The following is a 19,874-nucleotide window of genomic DNA, read 5'->3' as shown; positions in this document are numbered from 1 at the left end:
GTTAAACACGTCACACACTTCAGTGCGAGTGTGATGAGGTAGTGAAGCGTCAGGACAAACAGGACACACAAGCTGGATGTCCACGTGTCCACTCTCATTCCTCCTCTCTGTCACATCACCAAGGAATTAAATTAAACAGTGCAGTGTTTATTTTAGTCACATATAAAACATTACGAACTGGAACAGTGACACGGTTAGTGTTTGTGTCCGATTTCTCGTGTTTCAGTAAACGGATTCCACAGGATGAAATAAATCACATCGAACTGCTCACTGCTGCCAGTTTGTTTGTTGAAATGTAAGAAATGAATCCAAGAAACCATGTCATGTTATAATCTTATAGTACGATAATCAACGTCAGGGTGGTGTGATGAAGCGGAGTTACCGTTCCCACCATGAAGCTGATTATTCATCTATTACAGCATGTCCCCAAGTGTTTTATTCATCTTATACCACAGACTTACCAACAATTACCATTTATTTATTAAAGAATGAAATGTCATAGTTTTTATCCATTTATAGTTACAGTTAACGTTGTGGAATGTCTGTACTGACTTATAGCAGATCTACACAGTCGTTCCCTCAACAGCCTCTTTATTCTCTCTCCAAGCTAATAAGAGAAAAAAATTGCAGCTTGTCATGTTACTGATAAACCACAAAGAGGCGTAAACTCCTCTGTCCTGTAGATGTGGGAAAACTTAGTTACAGCTTTAACTCTGACACTGGAGACTCCTTCCATAAACGTTACATAAACATCTCCTTCCAGATCAGTGATTACACGTTATATAATCGATTTATCATCAGTGGAGCATCTGCTGTACACATCCCTATGAATGAGCTGTTACTATAGAAACGATAACGTATCAGAACGAGCACATCAATAATAATCCTGCACTACTGTCAGAGCTGCTGTTATAGAGAATTAATCAACACTTTCTGACCAATAACAATCCAGAACTCATCAGAAGCGGGATTTATAGCTGAACTACCTGCACTTCTCCTTCTGACCACAAGGGGACCTGAGTCATGATTGTGAACTCTACACACCTGTTTGATCCACCTGATTTACTAATTAAATGTTCTGTCCTGCCTCTCTCTCTCTGTATTAGTATTACTTCTGTTCCTGTTTTTTTCTTCTTCTGATTATTCACTATTTGCATTGTTTATTCATATTTCTGTTGCACAAACTATTTTCGACAATAAACCAGTCGGATTGTGGTTTTAGTTTTGAGTCTAGCGCACTCTCAGCTACAAAAGCAAACGTGACTATGGTTTACTTTCTTGTTTATGTTTGCGGACGCGTTAATAATCATTCAGAACACAAATCAAACCTCAGATTTTGATCCTGTCCTTAAGTTATCTTATGTTTTCTTCCTTGTGTAAATTGATTCTACTTATTATTATTATTCACAGTTTTATCTTGCAGGAGGATGGTTTACTAGTTTCACATGAACCTCCCCACTCAAACACCAACAGGATACGCACAGTGTTTCTAACAAGACAAGACCAAAAATAAAAGGACACTCACAAACAAAACTCCAGCATTAACACAAAGTGTAAAGGGTGAGAGCGCTGAGTTTAGTGTTTACACTATAAAATGTATTAAATATGATGATGATGATTATTGTTATGACAGTATTTTACAGTTCAGAATAGTTGTGTGGCAGAAACGTCACATGACCACAGAGGAGGAAATGAAACTCTGTGTGTGTGTCTTTGGTGCTAAATTTAATAGGAGAAACACCTGGAGTGAATACAAGTGAAATTTTCAGAAATATTATCTCCAGTTCAGCCAGGATGCTATTTATATAAACATAACACACGTTAGTGTTTTACAGACTCTGGGTTTCATCTCTACAGCTGAGTTTTAGTTCTCATTAAACTGTGGGTTTTTGGGGTTGGTTTTTTTTTTTTTGGAAATGTTCAAGATTAAATAAATTTAATTGAAAACTGACCAAAAACAAATAAATAAATGTATTTTACTAACTGACCATCAATTAGGTGCCAGTTTGGTAAGTGCTGCGAATTGCTGGATTTAATTAAATTTTTTTTTAATGCTTTTGAATATTAATTAGGTTTAAAATTAGGGTGAAATTTCTAAACCTACAACAAACATTTACGTTTTCCAAAAAAAAAAAAAATTAATAATTTTTTAAAAATACGGGAGAATTTTTCTTACGATTAAACCCAAACACATTCCACTTTTAGGAGTTTGGAATTATTCTGTATTATTTCCGAACTGTAAGTGTGTTTCAGAGCGCTTGTGTGTTTACATGATGGAAAAATCATGACGGAATTGCGGTGCTCACTTTGTGACAGGGTGATACGTGACAGAGCAAACGTGTTTCTGTGGACTCGTGTAATGCGACAAAAGCCGGGTTCACGCTGTACGAGTTTGGCCACGATTTGGTCATGTGAGACAAATTTTGAGAATCTTAAAAGATTCCTATAATCCTAGGGTGCAATCTGTAGTCTCTGATCGCTGTGTTCTCTGACAGCTGATTAACGGCTCTTGCGATTAAATGTTTCCTCCGATTAAATTCTGGCAGTGTGAGAAGAATTGAGGCACAGTCCTGCAGTGTGGCTTCTCCTACTCCGTATGAGTCTTCCTGTGTGTGTCTGTTTTTCACGTCTTGACTGTCGTACAGTCTGACATTAATGACAACTGAGATCCTACAGTGTGACATGGATTACAGCGGGGATCAGGTTCGTACAGTCTGACAAGCAACAGTCGCAAAGGACTATTCAAAATCGCACAGCGTGCACCCGGTTAACACTAACCCTGCGTCCACACTACCCAAATCGTTCATTTTCCACAAATGTTACTGACACAGAGCTGCAATTTTAACATTTAAACTGATTTTCTCAATTTTACACAAATTAGATGCGACTGTAAATAAGCAGCAAATCCAAACCATCGTCTCAACTGATTCCTCAGACCGATACACGGAGTGTGAGGTCCGACGTTTCTTCAGTTCCCCCTCACTACTTTAGTTCCTACCTGCAGTTAGTTCCAACAAAACTGCAAGAAAAACTTAAAGCCCTGGTTTCATCTCCTCCTGTTATATTAACTGTGTACAGAGACATCATGAGGGAAAATAAAGCTTGGAGGGAAGTAGCAGAGATCGCTGCTGTCTCTGTTGAGCGAGTACTTTTAGAAGCTACATAGAGCTACTACTGTTTGTTATCTGGACAGGCCACGCCCACAAGCAACTCATCACCTGTTATTAAGAACGCAGGGTTAAATGAAAGAACAGAAGAATGTGTGAATATGATAAAAATCACTGTGAAAGTGTCGTACAGCTCGATTAAAAAGTCTTTACACATAACATGTTTGGAAAATAGTGTGAATAAGTGCTAATAATCAATTCTCACCCTGCAGTGTGTGTGTGTGTTTGTGTGTGTGTAAAAATGCATTAGTGTTATAACTGACATCTTTTTAGTGCTAATAGATGGACAGCAGGATCCATCCTAAATCACATCTCACTTCTTCATCTAGATGTGTATTGTTTGTTCCTGGTCAGAGAAATTCTGCTTACTTTTTCTCCCACGATGCTCACGTGGGTGAAGGTGAGCGAGTGTTCCTGTAGTGCTGAAGTAGAAGAAGTGCTGGGAAGGTTTTGAGGACTGTAGTGCACTTTAGCTTTGCTCTCAGCAAGTTCTGAACACATGACATCGTCACACCACGACGGTCCAACATGGAGTCCGAGCTAGAGCGTGAGGAACCAGGCCAGATCTCCTTCACAGCTGTAATCCAGACAACAGAAAAATAAGTCTAGAGAGTTAACGCAATTTAAAAAATACAGAAGGCCGATGAGCGAGTCAGTGGAGCTAATCTGAGTCTCTGTGCTCTGAAACATCTGTTTCTGGAACCAGAGGATCCATCTCAGTCACGTTTCTTATTCCTGCCTCCTCGTGATCCTGATCCTGTCCTCACGCTTACTCTGCATGGAGGAGGTTCAGGAGGTCCATCTGCGCTCTGGGTGGGGTTCTGTCCAAACTGAAGAAGTGCTGAAGAGGATGAAGTGTTGGAGGTGGAATCCTCATTAGACACGGCTCGATGTTTCAGCCTCAGCTTGTGCGGCAACGCTGCTGTTTTAACAGTATCTCCGTTCTGACCAGAGTGCGAGGTTTCTGAGGATGAAGAAGATGGAGACTCGTCATCAGTGGACGCTTCTTTGTCTGAGCTGTGAGAATCTCCGTCGCTCGAGGACGTGTCCTTACTCAAAGACGAGAACCTGTCGTCTCTCAGATCGCCTTCGTAGATTAGCACTGGTGGTTCAGGGAGGTCGATGTTCTGGTTCTGGGGATCAGCTTCGTCCAGTATATGTTGGTCTTGAAGGGTGTAGTGAACATCTGCTTTACTTTTGGCGTAATCATAATTCAGCACGTCCAGCGATCTGCTCGATAGCTGCTGAGCCACTTCTGAGAGAGTCTCTAAAGCGTACGGTCTTGGTGGATCACCACTTCCTGCTTGTTTTGGATCCGCTTGGTTCTGGGTGACGTACGAGCCACTGCTGTAGAGAATTACGCTCCTCTGGTTAGAAGCAGGTAGACGGGACCCGTGATGTTCTCGCACGTTGCCGTGGTGGTTCTGCAGTCGGCCATGATGTTGGCTTGCTGTGCCGTTGATGACGCCGACATGAACTGCACTTTCTCGCTTCGTATCGTATTTCGCCGGTTCAGGACTGTCCAGAGACGATCCGTCTGAGAAATCGGACAGAGATCCTCGAGAGGGATATTTGGGTAACGACACTTGACCTTCACTCTGAGTAATTTGCTCCGCCTCCGACGAGTCCGAGTTCATGAGGACATGAGTGCTCGGGAACTGCGGATTTTCAGAAGTGAGCTTGTTTTCAGCAGCGTTGCTGATTTGTTGTGTTTTCTCCATGTAGGACACGGCGCTGATGAGCCCGAATCTGAGCTTCAACTGAAGGAGCTCTGTCTTCAAGCGAACGTTCTCCTCGTTGAGGGCCATCACCCGGTTCTCCAGCACCATGTCATTGAGTCTGCGTTTCTCCCGCGAGCGCTTGGCTGCTTCGTTGTTCTTGCGGCGTTTTTCCCAGTATGACTCATCTTTATTTTCCTCAGAAATGAACTCACGCTTGCGTCTGCAGTTCACGTTGAGTTTGGGTTTGGCCACTCGGCCTTGACGTGCATTGCTGGTGATCGGAGGCAACTCCGCCACGTTCTCGCTTCCTGCATTCGGAATCACATCCAGTGCTTCCGAGTCTGCGTTGGGGGTTTGGATGGGATGATTCCGACTTTCCATTGTGCTCCTCTGGAAGCTGATGTCTGTGACATTGAAGACAGGATACGACCTGAAGAAGCCCTAACAATCAGACAAAGCCGAGCCAGTAATCAGGTAGACGACATCATTTCAGCTTTATCGATCACAATATAATCACTGTTACATCACCACTGTGGAGATTAGATTAATGAAAGAGCAGAAATGAAGAGGTAACAGGAACACATACCTAGCTGTTCTCAGGTACTCTGACCTTCTGCACAGTGGAACCCTGCTGGTGTTTTCCTGTTTGTATGCTCCGATGTCCTCACTGATCAGCAGGATGAGAACCAGGAGTAAAAGAAGGATCTGCACAGAGAATGGAAGAATGTTTATTGCAGTAGAAAATAGGAAAGCAACCTTTTTCAGCTGGACCACTGCATTCTGGGATAAAAGGGGATGCTGTGAATGGGTTTTTTTTTTTTTGGTTTTGTTTTTTGGCAAACCATCATACTTATACAGAGTGTTTATAACAGTAGACATTATATGCAGGTTTGTTATAAACATTTAATACTGTTTGAGAGGTCCATTATAACAGCATTGTAGCTCTGCACACTTCCACAGAGCCATTTTATCATTAGCATTTTATATACAAGTCCACAATAACAACATAATGTTTTTGTACACAGATTATTGCAGATGTTATCGTACACCAGATGTGTGTGTGTGTGTGTGTATAAACCTCCTATTCAGGGTATACCCCTGTGTCTCAGAGGGGAGCCGGATTCTGGAAAATTACTCACATTTAGAAGAGAGAGCGAGAGAGAGAGAGAGAGAGAGAGAGAGAGAGAGACAGACAAACAGACAGAGAGAGAGAGAGAGACAGAGACAGACAGACAGACAGAGAGAGAGAAACAGAGAGAGAGAGATCCACTGACCCTGAACCATGACAACTGGAAACACACATAAATAGGTCAGTGGGACAGGAAGTGCAGGGACGGAGGAACACACACACTCTGTCTATACACCAGTAAGTTAAAACTCAACCGGAAGTGCAACGACAACACGTCACCTGCTCTTAATCACAATGTCTCGTAAAAAAACGATTAAATATCCACGTCACGAGCACCGGGAAGTCTCGCGCGTCTTTCAGCTAGACACATTAGCACTGCAGTGAATCTAGAACACAGCCTCTTTGTGTGTATGTGTCTGTATGTCTGTCTGACGGACGTCGTTCCCACGCCGACACCAATGACGTTTAATTAGTGTGCACGCACGCAATTACACAGAGAGAAAGAGATAGAGAGAAAGGAGAAAGAAAATGGGTAACGCACGTGCTCTTACCGGAATGAAGCAGTCTCGCGCGCCGGTTTGGGTGCAGGGAGGTGTGTTTTTGTCCTCCGGTATCCTTTCTCTCTCTTTTCTTTCTTTATTTACATTTAAATACGTTCCCCGTTTAAGTGTGTGTTTCTGTGTGTGACTATGCGCGCGCCGTGGTCCTGAATGGTGTGTCGTGAATCCCTTCTAGTCCCGCGTGCTCTTGTCTCTCCAGTTTCTTTCTCTCTCTCACACACACACAGATGTGTGTTAGTAGGTCACGGTAGTTGCATAACAAGCCAGGAGTAGCTGCGCGCGCCTCGTCACGTTTTTTGTTCTGAGCTGCTAGCTCCTCCTTCACACATACACACACACACACACAATTAGTTTTGGGGAGATATTCTCATTTTGTTTATAGTTCATCACTTCAAATAATTTTTTGATGACTCATCCTGTACTACTCTTGTGTTTGTCCAATTAAATGCTCTGTATAGTGTATATGCCCCGCCCCTGGGGCATGTCTTGCTGTACAGTAGCAGCTCGTTAGCAGTAAACATGGTTTGTAAGTGTGTTTTTGGATGTGCATCTACACACACACTATTCCCTTTTCCAACTGAGAATGAAGTTTGGAGTTTGTGTGAGTTGGTGGTCATGTGACTTTTCAGAAGCTAGTTATACCTACTTTGGGGCTGTTTAGCATTGAATTGTGGAGAATTCCTTCTTTGACCCCCAGCTCCATCAGTAAGAGTCAGTAATATCACTTTATCTCCCACTCAGAAGCGCCGGATGTCTCCCAGTGACGACCCTGTGGCTCTCTGTTACCAGCAGCAACATTCAGTACGTTTACATGGACAACAATAATCCGATATTAATCCGATTAAGACAATACTCTGATTAAGAAACTACCATGTAAACAGCAATTATTGATGACCTTAATCCGACTAAAGTCATACTCGAAGTAAACATAAATCAAATTAAAACATGTGGAGTATTCTTGTTTTAGTCGCATTATCGATGTGCATTATAGACATGTACACACCTTAATCATACTACATCACTACGTTACTACACCAACACACACACCGTCTCGCTGTTTAGGATTAAAATCATCCTGGTTACAGTGGACAGGCGTGAGTGAGAAATCTGCCACAGCTGAAAACACTCTTGACCATTCTGTATATTTTGCTAACTAGCTAAATTATGGGGCGGGGGCTTGTCATGACATATCTCTCATGCTTTTGGCTGTTGTGTAAATCAGTCAGTAAAGACTGACAAACAAGGTTGTAAACCGAGACTCCACCTATGACTCTCCAGCTTCTATAATGTTCATGATATTAGACTATTACTGACAGAAAGGGGCATTTCCTAATTTGCATATTCACATATATTCATAGCTTCTGGTATTGTTAATGAATATGAAGGTGTACAGATGTTCAGCTGTCAAATTATTTTACTGTTAACAGCCACATTCTCAGGACAGGATATGACATCATAGTGACGTGATCCTCCTTCATTCCCCCACCCACACACACACACACACAGACTCTGCAGGTGTCAGGAAATCGGAAAATATGGATGACTGGAAGTGTGTGTGTATTTTCATGTTTCAACTGCTTTTTGTCTCATAAGACAGAATCTGTCTTTATCCCTGTCTATCTTCTCCTACTTTGTGTGTGTGTGCGTGCGTGTGTGTGTGTGTTGGGGTTGAACTTGACCTCCCCCCACTGTTCGCCCCATGTGTGTCATAGGGTTTCCTAGGAAACCATTATGCTGTCTGCCTAGCAACCCCCCCACCCCACTTCCACCCACACACACACAAACACACACACACACACACTGTTTGTCTGGGGATTTCTGGATGAAATAGTCATCTACCCCATGTGTGTGTGCGCACGCGCGTGCAGTCTAGGTGGTGGATTAGGAGGCTCCATAGGGCTCCTAATCCACCACATAGGCCATGCACACACACACACACACACACAGTTGTGTTCAATCTAAGCATGTGTCAGTTATTTCTAGTTCTTTATTGTTGTTACAGTCATCTCCTCTCTCTCATTCTTCATCATGATTGTTGCAATCATAAAATGTTTGTTATTTAATTCTTCATGATCTCAATCATTTCTGAGTTTGATCTTTTATCAGATACTCAGTAAGATTAGTTTGTCGAATTGTGATTAAAGATCATGATGTATTTTATAATCAGTAGCTGAGGTTCCATGTTATTTTCATTAATCGGTTTATGACGAGGATGGTATTGATTCTCCAGAAGGGGGCGCCGCTGGCACTGTAGTGCAGAGAGATGCACAGGAATGTGGACTCCTTATTAGTTATTAGTAGAGATGCACGGTACTAAAATTCTCATCCAATACCGATAACCGATTATTCAGAGTGATGTCAGCCGATACCGATACTGATAGTTCTGCCTTTTATGCCTTCTTTTAAATTAATAATAATTAATTCCACAATTCTGATAGAAATGCGAATAAAAACTTAATTCTCTCCATTTCAACAAGTTGTTTCACAGTAACTGGTCTCATAAACAGAAAACACATTACTCTAATTAACATTAACACATGAACTAAATTCTGAAGATTAAAGTAAGATTTCTTAATTATTAGTCAATGTTAATATGAATTAATAATGTTATTAATTCATATTAATATTGACTGAATTCTAAAAAACTTCCTGATAGGCTTCACATTCACTCACCACAAACAAAAGCATTTCTACTTCATCATTAACATCAAACTGGTAATATATAGGCCTAATATAAACCTTTTTTCGATTATATTAACTCATTAATTAACAACTCATAACATTAACCACATATTAAATATACTACTCTACAAATATTTTTCTGTGCAATATATAGCAATATATACCTTTAAAACAAATCAGCTACAATTAAATCTTCCAACCATGTACTGGCCCTTTAATTCAGAACGGGGGGGGGGGGGGGGTTTGGGGGGTTGACTCCTTTCATTGCTGCAGCATCCGGTGTGAACTTTTTAGCAGTGCAGAGATTACAGAGTTTACAACCTGAAGTTTTGTCATTATTCCACACAAGAGACATCATCTTCACAAAATCCATGTGTTTTCCCACCCTCTTTTGATTGACAGGATATTATTGGCTATTGGCTATTAGTTATTAATAATTAGACATTAGTGATTGGTTATTAGTTATTGGTTGCTATTTCACATTAAAAGCAGAAAAAGGTTTGATAATTTATTTTGATTTAATTTTATTACATCACAAAAACCTGCCATTTAATGGGTGTGTAAACGTTTTATATTCCATGTAGCTCTATAATACTCTATAGTCTAACACTTTTATTATAGTTTTATAAGAAGTGTGCAGTCTATTTAAATGTGTCACTGACAGTAAACATCTTGTGCAGGATTGACAGGTTTTATGAGGTTTACACTCAGATTTATTATTTATTATTAGTTATTTTTTATAAACACATGTACAGTGTGGTAAAGTAAAAAAAAAACCTGCAGGAGGTGACACAACACATGATTTCTCTCTCTCTCTCTCTCTCTCTCTCTCTCTCTCTCTCACACACACACACACACACAGTGTACCTGACACCCAACCTTCTTCTATTTATTATTATTATTAACTATTATAATTCCCATATGTGTGTAGATAGATAGATAGATAGATAGATAGATAGATAGATAGATAGATAGATAGATGTTCAGTATAACTGGTGTAATAGATAAAATCTTGTTAAAATGTGAGGTCACTTCCTTTCCCTAACAGTGCAACAACTTCCTGTCCAGTTTCCCTATGTGCCTCTCAACATGTGATATCTATTTTTATTGCACTTTTTTTATTTCCTTCCTCTTCTGTTCTTTTTTCTTTCACTGAATCAATTGAAATCTAATTAATTAATCTTAAACTTAATTTTGCTTAATGAATTTATCTTAAGCAGCTTTGATTAAATTTTTATTTTAGCATGACCACTTCTTCTTCTTCTTCTTATTATTATTATTATTATTATTATTATTATTATTATTATTTTATAATTTCTACTTCCTGCACATTTTATTAGTCTTATGATATTATAACTAAAATAATATAATTTCCTTACAGTAGATCAAATTACAATAAGAACAAAATCATAGAGAAATATAGATTTATAATGTGGGTGTGAATTTGCATATATGCAAATGATCTATAATAAATATGTAAAAAGGTTAAACATGTGCAGGAGATACGGGAGTGTGTTTCTACACTCATACACTCCACACAGTTTAATTACTGACTGTGGCCTGTGTGTTAAAGTATTGACACCCCTCTACCCCATCTATCAGTACAAAGACAGCAGATGTGGTGTTTATTCTCATTACAGCAGCAGCACTGACGTATTCTGTAACTGAACTAACAAAGCTGTTAGGAGTGCTAATGGGAATAAAGGATATCCCTGAATGTTATAGTGTAGATAATATACTGTAATGTGGAAGAACAAAGAGAATAACAGATGTGTTTTTAAGACCAAACTCTTCCTCACTGAGGAACTTCATCAGCTGGACGTTCACATGAAGACTCTTAGAGGAAGTGGTTATGACATTATCGTTGTTCTTCACCAGAGGAAGTTTGTTCACTAAAGGAGGTCTTAACATCATCTGTGTACCGTCTCCTTACACACACGCACGATTCACATAACCGTTGCAGTCTCACTTGTTCAGTCTTTAAGAATGTCATTGTCTGGATTTTTGTTCACATCACTTCTTATCTTTTCTGCTCATTTTCTCCAAACCTGCGGTGAGTGAGACAGAAGGAGCAAGAGAGACAGATTTAATCTAATTTCTAGATATACATGTTTCTCTTTTCCTCCCTTTGTTCTAACCCTGTGTAAATTAAGTGTGGTGTGTGTTGGGTGTATATTGTTGTAGTTCTGTAATGAGTGCAGCTTCTGGTTCTGAACTTTTATTGAGTGTGAGCTCAGAGCTTCAGTTTTTTATTTACCGACTATTTCCCACATATAACTTTTAAATCTCTTTGTTGAGTGAATCCAACCTGCACATGTGATGGAACAGGATATGATAAGATGAACACTTTATCTGGATTAAATCATTATTCTAATTTAATTTGATATAATTCGTCAGTTTTTAATTATCATTATGTATGTGTTGGCTTATATTAAACACCATCTGGATATATATTTATATATCTATATATGTATATATGTGTGTGTGTGTGTGTGTGTGTATTATGCACATGCAAAGAAATGCTGTAGAGCAAAGAATAATTTAAAGCCTTCAGGATAATTTAATTAACTGTTTCTACATTTAAAAAAATACAGTAAAGAGCAGTAAACAGTAGTAAATGAAACAAAGTCAATATTTGGTGTGATAAAAAAATGAAAAAAGTATCCTCTGGTATAATTAGTGCAGTTTGATACGGAGCTGTAAGTTTTATTGAGCAGCTTGCGGAACCAGACACGGTTCTACTGGAGACTGTTGCACTCGCTTCGTATTTTTGCAGCAAAACCCAGCCTTCATTGTGTTTTTGTCTGGAAAATGTCTCTTACATAATATGCTGCTTTCTTTACTGACATACTAACATTTTTTTCTGTAACATTTCTTTTTGTGCTAGAAAACTAATGTTTGGGAATCTAAAAAGTTTTTGTACTGACTCGATAATGTAGGAGTGATAAAAAAAAAAAAAATCTCTAACAAAATATTTTTTAAAAATGGGTGCCGAAAACTTTTGCACAGTACTGTGTGTGCGTGTGTGTGTATATATATATATATATATATATATATATATATATATATAGTAGTGGAATTTACAGACCCAGATTAGACCAGATATGATCATTGAAGACCAGGAGTCAAGCGATGCAATCAGTTGAAGAAAATTTTACTGAAGAATAGTTTGCAGTTTTATCAGTAGTCCTCTGAACTGGACATCAGGCTGTAGTAAAGAGAATGAGACAGGTGTCCATGAGAACAGTTTACTGATCTATTGTAGAATTATACCAGAATTCTTATTGTCTCTCATTAAGCAGCAGGCGGAGCTTTGGCTCAGGAGAATCCTCCCTATCCACAGCTGGTGCAGGTGTCGTCAGATGTGTCCTCAGGCGTGGTGTTACGGTGTCTAGCCCCCCAGGGTCACGGTGGCCGAGTGTTTGAGCTCTACCACGTGCGCACACTCAAACTCTCGGTGCAGTTTGACACGGAGCACTCGTACGCCGACTTTCAGTTCAACACCAGCACTGCAGATTCCGAGGATATCTACTGCTGCCGCTATGACCACAGCATGTTCAGCCTGTACACCAGGCCCACTCCTCCACCACGTAGGTCTCACACCTGTCTCACTACGACCGCAGCATGTTCAGACCCTATACCTGTCTCACTCCTCCACCATGTATGCCTCATTCCTCTCTCACACCTGTCTCACTATGACCACAGTAGGTTCAGCCTGTACACCAGGCTCACTCCTCCACCATGTACATCTCACACCTGTCTCACTACTACCACAGCATGTTCAGCCTGTACACCTGTCTCACTCCTCCACCACGTACGTCTCACACCTGTCTCACTACAACCACAGCATGTTCAGTCCCAATACCTGTCTCACTCCTCCACCATGTACGTCTCATTCCTGTCTCACTACGACCACAGCATGTTCAGCCCGTACACCTGTCTCACTCCTCCACCACGTACGTCTCATACATGTCTCACTACGACCACAGCATGTTCAGCCCCTATACCTGTCTCACTCCTCCACCATGTACATCTCATTCCTGTCTCACACCTGTCTCACACCTGTCTCACTACAACCACAGTATGTTCAGCTCCTATACCTGTCTCACTCCTCCACCATGTATGTCTCATACCTGTCTCACACCTGTCTCACTACAACCAAAGCATGTTCATCCCCTATACCTGTCTCACTCCATCATGTAAGCCTCACACCTGTTTTACTCACACCTGTTACACAGGTGAACAATGTGAAAAATGTTTCCAGCATATCTTCTGAACACACACACACATACACACATACATACACACACACACACACACCAGTTTGACATACACCCAATTTAATTCACATTATTTACATACAAATAAAGAATCAGGTAAACAGATGTAAACAAATGTGATTTATGATGCATTACTACTTTACAGTGTAATCATGATTATGATATTTTTCTTTATTTTGTGGATGAATTTTGTCATCTGTTTTTAGTTTTCTCTCTTTTCTCTGCTGTCTCTGGTTTAATTAATTCAACTTTACTTTCATCTGTTAACTCGCTCCTGTTTCTGAGCATCTCTGTGCTGAATATTTCACACTTCAGCTCCTTTCTCGCTCAAATGTAGTCTTCAGAGATTTGTGACGGTTAAGGGAGGAGCTGAGGAGATGGTTTACTATTTCCTGCCACATACCACACCAAAGATCCCAAATCTGCACCGCCCAGTGACTTACCGTATCTCTCTCTGTTAAGAATTGTGATCTTCTGGTTACAATACTTAAGAAGATAGAAAGCGAAAGTGCACAAAAAAGACGGTGCCCTCGCCCCGCTACACACTGCCTGCACCAAGCAGGATCTCCAATTTATTCAAAGGAAGGCAGAGTATACAGTGCATCCGGAAATTATTCACAGCGCTTCACTTTTTCCACATTTTGTTATGTTACAGCCTTATTCCAAAATGGATTAAATTCATTATTTTCCTCAAAATTCTACAAACAATACCCCATAATGACAACGTGAAAGAAGTTTGTTTGAAATCTTTGCCAATTTATTAAAAATAAAAAACAAAAAAAGCACATGTACATAAGTATTCACAGCCTTTGCCATGACACTCAAAATTGAGCTCAGGTGCATCCTGTTTCCACTGATAATCCTTGAGATGTTTCTACAACTTGATTGGAGTCCACCTGTGGTAAATTCAGTTGATTGGACATGATTTGGAAAGGCACACACCTGTCTATATAAGGTCCCACAGTTAACAATGCATGTCAGAGCACAAACCAAGCCATGAAGTCCAAGGAATTGTCTGTAGACCTCCGAGACAGGATTGTATTGAGGCACAGATTGAAGGTCCCAATAAGAACAGTGGCCTCAATCATCCGTAAATGTCAGAAGTTTGGAACCACCAGGACTCTTCCTAGAGCTGGCCACCCGGCCAAACTGAGCGATTGGGGAGAAGGGCCTTAGTCAGGGAGGTAACCAGAAACCCGATGGTCACTCTGACAGAGCTCCAGAGTGTCTCTGTGGAGAGAGGAGAACCTTCCAGAAGAACAACCATCTCTGCAGCACTCCACCAATCAGGCCTGTATGGTAGAGTGGCCAGACAGAAGCCACTCCTCAGTAAAAGGCACATGACATCCCGCCTGGAGGACTGGAGGAAACCAGGCACCACTCATCACCTGGCCAATACCATCCCTACAGTGAAGCATGGTGGTGGCAGCATCATGCTGTGGGGATGTTTTTCAGCGGCAGGAACTGAGAGACTAGTCAGGATCGAGGAAAAGATGAATGCAGCAATGTACAGAGACATCCTTGATGAAAACCTGCTCCAGAGCTCAGACTGGGGCAAAGGTTCATCTTCCACCAGGACAACGACCCTAAGCACACAGCCAAGATAACAAAGGAGTGGCTACAGGACAACTCTGTGAATGTCCTTAAGTGGCCCAGCCAGAGCCCAGACTTGAACCCGATTGAACATCTCTGGAGAGATCTGAAAATGGCTCTGCACCGACGCACCCCATCCAACCTGATGGAGCTTGAGAGATCCTGCAAAGAAGAATGGGAGAAACTGCCCAAAAATTGGTGTGCCAAGCTTGTAGCATCATACTCAAAAAGACTTGAGGCTGTAATTGGTGCCAAAGGTGCTTCAACAAAGTATTGAGCAAAGGCTGTGAATACTTATGTACATGTGCTTTTTTTGTTTTTTATTTTTAATAAATTTGCAAAGATTTCAAACAAACTTCTTTCATGTTCTCATTATGGGGTATTGTTTGTAGAATTTTGAGGAAAATAATGACTTTAATCCATTTTGGAATAAGGCTGTAACATAACAAAATGTGGAAAAAGTGAAGTGCTGTGAATACTTTCCGGATGCACTGTATATCATGCTCGACACACAACAGAGACAATGGGTTAACTATTGATTGGCTAGGTGGACGGGCATATTTGCATAAAACAGGATGCCTATGAATGTAAGAGAGGATCAACTCCATATATGGTATTCAGGAAGTCATAGCAAATGGTATTCATGAAGACATGGTCAGAGGCTTTATCTGTCTGTACCTGGTTGTAACTGGTTTTGTACAGTGGTGGAAGAGTTAACAAAGGAACAAAGAGGAAAAGTGTTAACAAGGGAACAGAGAAGGAAGAGTGTTCACAGTAAACTTTTCGCTCTCTCTCTCACATACATAGACACACACACACACACACACTTGACAGTCATACTTTCTCGTTCTTCATTGCTTTACTAACAATAAGTGTTAATCCTCAGGGTCCAATCACTGCACTATTTTGCTGTCAGGTATCTCCTGATTCTGTCCACTGAACCTTTTCTCTTCCAATTTCCTTTTAAGGTTATTTTTTCCTGTTTTCACAGATTTCATGCTTTCTGTGCCCTTTGATTTGTATTTCTTCACTCCTGTGTTTTCTAGTTCTCTAGGAACAGAATTGTACTGTGTTGCTAAATCTTGCATTTTTAAGGGAACCATAACAAAGTGAGACTTGATCGATGAATGGACAAACAGACACAGACAGACACAAATGTTTTTCTTATTTATCTTCTCCTTCACACTACAGGCCCGAACACACCCCCAGCTCCTCCTCAACTCTCGGTCACACCTCCAGATGGGTATGTCCGGCCTGGTCAGGTGGTGGAGTTCCGTTGTCAGGCCCCGCCCACCCTTGCTCCTGTGTCATTTGTCCTCCAGAAACCACAAAACATGATCCATTCCCAGAATCCTCAGTTCAAGGTGGGGCCAGTGGGCGTGGCTGATGGGGGCATGTATACCTGCTTCTACATGTATAACCTACCAGAGGGAGTTCAAAAGTCTGTCCCCAGCACACCTGTCTATGTTAATGTAGGAGGTTAGTCACTTCTTTTTATTGAACCGCCTTTTCTACTGTTATAGTCCATCATGGTCTCTCTAATTAAGCAGAATTTGTCTGTTAAATTAATAAAAAATAAATGTCTCTCTTTAATATGTCTCTCTGACATGTCCTCCAATGTGTCTCTAATGTGTCTCTTATGCATGTCTCTCTCTCTGATGTATCTTTCTGAAATGCCTCTCTCTGTTGCGTGTCTCTCTCTGAAGTGCCTCTCTCTAATGCATGTCTCTCTCTGATGTATCTTTCTGAAGTGTCTTTCTTTGATGTGTGTCTTTCTCTGATGTGTGTGTCTTTCTCAAGTGCCTCTCTCTGTTGCGTGTCTCTCTCTGAAGTGCCTCTCTCTGATGCATGTCTCTCTCTGATGTATCTTTCTGAAGTGTTTCTTTCTGATGTGTGTCTCCACAGTTAAGCTCCCAGCTCCGCAGTTATCTCAGCGGGCAGAGGGGGCGCTAGTGTGCACCGGGTCACCCTCCTACCCTGGTGCTCATTTCTCCCTGTTCCAACAGGGTTCCTCATCACCGTTAGCAACACAACACGCCCCCAAGATTGAACACACCGTGCAATTCACTGCATCAGGGCAGCACTGGGAAGGGAGCGGGTACCAATGTCAGTACAGTGTGCTGCTGGGTAAAAACTGGACACATTCTGAACTCAGCTCCCCCATCCTACTGCAATGTGTGACAGGTGTGTGTGTGTGTGTGTGTGTGTGTGTGTGTGTTTGTTTGTTTGTTTGTTATTTTGATGGTATACATTTTATGTTGATGTGTTTCAGGATCTCCTTCCTGCAGTTCATCTTCTACAGATAACCATCCTCCACATACAGGTAACACACACACACACACACACACACATTTATCAAAGCAGCAATATTTTTCAAGTATCCTGGTCTCTGTGATGTGTTTCTCTAGTGTTTCTTTCTTATGGTGACTTGCTCATCTCCTTTTGGCTTTGGTGTCTCATTTCTTTGATATGTGTGTGTCTCTGTCTCTCTCCTGCTGGTGTCTCTCTCTCTTTCTCTCTTGATCTAATGTGCCTTCTAATCGTGGCGTCTCCCTCTTGTCTTTCTGCTTTCATTAAACAATATTTTACAATTTATGCAAAATAACATGACTTGAGACATTCTTTATGTTGTGTCTCTCTGACGTATCTCTCTGGTATATCTTACTCAGGTCCTTCTCTCACTGCTTCTCTCTCTCTCTCTCTCTCTCTCTCATGTCTTTCTGTTTTCCCTCTACCTTGTCGCTTTTACACCTGTCTGTTCTCTCCATCTGTAATATGTCTCTTTGTCTCCTTGTCGTCTGTTCTCTCTAATTGGCATCTATTCAGTCTCCTTCTGGTGTTCTCGCTCGATGTATTTGATGTGTATCTTTCATATATTCTGTGCAGGTTCAATGGACCTGCCTTTGGTGTGTGGGTCCATCTCAGCTGCACTGCTCTTCCTGATGGTGCTCATAGTCCTGGCCTTTGGGATTCGCAAATATGGTGTGTGTCCACACTGTCCTGCAGGGGGTGCTGTTATCTGCTCCTAACTCCACTGGCTAACTCTAATCTCATCTCTTTTTCTTACAGCTAAAACAGCAGCCAATAAAAGGAGACAAAGGTAAGATATCCCACAATGCTTTGCAGTGATGATGTAGCCGAGCAGATACACAGTACTGTAGTGAACTAGTGAGTAGAGCGGAGCAAGAGATTTAGATCACACATGTTAACAGTAAGTGTTTAATGGTACTCAGGGAACAGGAGCAGTTCTGGCAGCAGGTCCACTCCAGAGACCACATTGTCGGTGAGTGACCGTTTAATTATTTTTACATTTACATCACTTCCTGTTATCTACAGTACAGCCACTTGTGCTCAGCACACTTTTGGTTCCTTAGCAGGAATCATGTTTGGCTGTGAGATACTTAATTAATAAAGGAAAAATGCACGAGTTCATTTGGAAGCCCAGCACATGAAATTAACATTCTTTTCTTGATAAAAGTGTAAATATAAATGTATGGAGTAATTATTAGTACAAGTCCACTAAACTGAGTGTTAATGAAGTGCAGTTAGTGAAGTTACACACCGGACACTGGGAATTATGGGACGGTCTGCAGCATGAAGAAGATGAGATGATGACTAGAATGAACATCTCAGTAGAGCAGCTGGGTTCTGAATCTCAGGAGTTCATTAATGCTGCCTAAACATGCTGCCTAAACATGCTGCCTAAACATGCTGCCTAAACATGCTGCCTAAACATGCTGCCTAAACATGCTGCCTAAACATGCTGCCTACCTACACAGTGTCTGTGTTGTTGTTGGTCCTCATTTTTGGATGTTGTGTGATTTGTGTTTTTGTTTCTCAGATCTCACACTACAGAGAGTCAGCACTGGCTCCAAGGTAACCTTCAGCATTGTCCTGATCTAAACATCTACAAGTCACTACTGCCCTTTTTAAGGGTCCCTCCTTCTGTCTGCCCTTATTTTCTGTTAGAACACAGCCCTGTAGCCAAACTCACTTACATTTTACTTAAGGAAAAACCTTATTAGTCTACTCCCTACACCCTTCTCCCTACAGCCTACTCTCTACACCCTACAACCTACTCCCTTCTCCATACACCCTACACCCTTTTCCCTACTCCCTACACCATACACCCTGTTCCCAAAAGCCTTCAGCTCTCCCCCTATTACATTAAAACACAGTCTGTAATAATATTCTTAGTCAAGTTAATATAAATTCTGTTTTGGTCCTTAAAAATCCATTAATGATAAATAAATGTTGTAATGAATTGTAACGAGTGTAATTAACGAGCATTTGTTAATGTCCTGATTTGCAGGAGGAGGGATTAGCTTCAGGGTTGGAGCCCATCTACGAATCTCCAATCAGCACATTCACCCGCCCACCTGGATACTGACACGCTTGCTCGCTCGCTCTCTCTCTCTTTCTCGGCGACAGTGCAGCGTGAGAGCGCTACACCCACAGACGGGTACAGCACACCTAAATGGGCGGAGCATGCCGATGATATGGCTGGGTTTTGGTTTGCATGTAGTTACTTCAGTTTCTTTCTGACGCAAAGGCAAAATGGGGTCACACACACACACACGCTGATCTCTCAGCATTTTCTCTTCCTTTTTCTGTACGTTTTTCCTTTTTATTCGTCATCATCCTTTCATTTAATTACATTCTTCACTCTTGTCCTTCTACTTTCTCATTTATCTCATTACTTTATCTCATTTACTCATGGTTCTCTCTTTCTCCTCCTTCAT

General features: G+C 41.1%; 2 protein-coding genes across 2 annotated transcripts; one reads left to right on the top strand and one right to left on the bottom strand.

The window, feature by feature from the left end:
• Positions 1 to 3,297: 3,297 nt before the first annotated feature.
• Positions 3,298 to 6,891, bottom strand: nfil3-5 (nuclear factor, interleukin 3 regulated, member 5). Its single transcript, XM_053638113.1, has 3 exons — positions 6,569 to 6,891; positions 5,475 to 5,593; positions 3,298 to 5,329 (listed from the first exon to the last, which is right to left on the bottom strand). Exon 3 carries the CDS (start codon positions 5,267 to 5,269, stop codon positions 3,884 to 3,886), a length of 1,386 nt encoding a protein of 461 aa, XP_053494088.1. The 5' UTR covers positions 5,270 to 5,329; positions 5,475 to 5,593; positions 6,569 to 6,891; the 3' UTR covers positions 3,298 to 3,883.
• A 4,258-nt stretch (positions 6,892 to 11,149) lies between these two features.
• On the top strand, positions 11,150 to 19,874 carry LOC128615399 (alpha-1B-glycoprotein-like). Its single transcript, XM_053637453.1, has 10 exons — positions 11,150 to 11,312; positions 12,562 to 12,849; positions 16,324 to 16,611; positions 17,038 to 17,316; positions 17,405 to 17,455; positions 18,019 to 18,114; positions 18,202 to 18,232; positions 18,366 to 18,415; positions 18,974 to 19,008; positions 19,445 to 19,874. Exons 1-10 carry the CDS (start codon positions 11,246 to 11,248, stop codon positions 19,520 to 19,522), a joined length of 1,263 nt encoding a protein of 420 aa, XP_053493428.1. The 5' UTR covers positions 11,150 to 11,245; the 3' UTR covers positions 19,523 to 19,874.

This window comes from Ictalurus furcatus, chromosome 12, assembly GCF_023375685.1.
Source record: "Ictalurus furcatus strain D&B chromosome 12, Billie_1.0, whole genome shotgun sequence".
In the NCBI taxonomy this organism is placed as follows: Eukaryota; Metazoa; Chordata; class Actinopteri; order Siluriformes; family Ictaluridae; genus Ictalurus; species Ictalurus furcatus.
The sequence above is the reverse complement of the archived record's forward strand: the minus strand, read 5'-3'. Positions and strand labels throughout refer to the sequence as shown.

What these genes read in the sequence shown, in the direction of transcription:
- LOC128615399 (XM_053637453.1), top strand. Translation starts at nt 11,246, where the DNA reads ATGTCATTGTCTGGATTTTTGTTCACATCACTTCTTATCTTTTCTGCT. An exon ending in CAGGCCCACTCCTCCACCAC is followed by an intron (nt 12,850 to 16,323) that starts GTAGGTCTCACA and finishes TTCACACTACAG; the next exon opens with GCCCGAACACACCCCCAGCT. An exon ending in TGTCTATGTTAATGTAGGAG is followed by an intron (nt 16,612 to 17,037) that starts GTTAGTCACTTC and finishes GTGTCTCCACAG; the next exon opens with TTAAGCTCCCAGCTCCGCAG.
- nfil3-5 (XM_053638113.1), bottom strand. Translation starts at nt 5,269, where the DNA reads ATGGAAAGTCGGAATCATCCCATCCAAACCCCCAACGCAGACTCGGAA.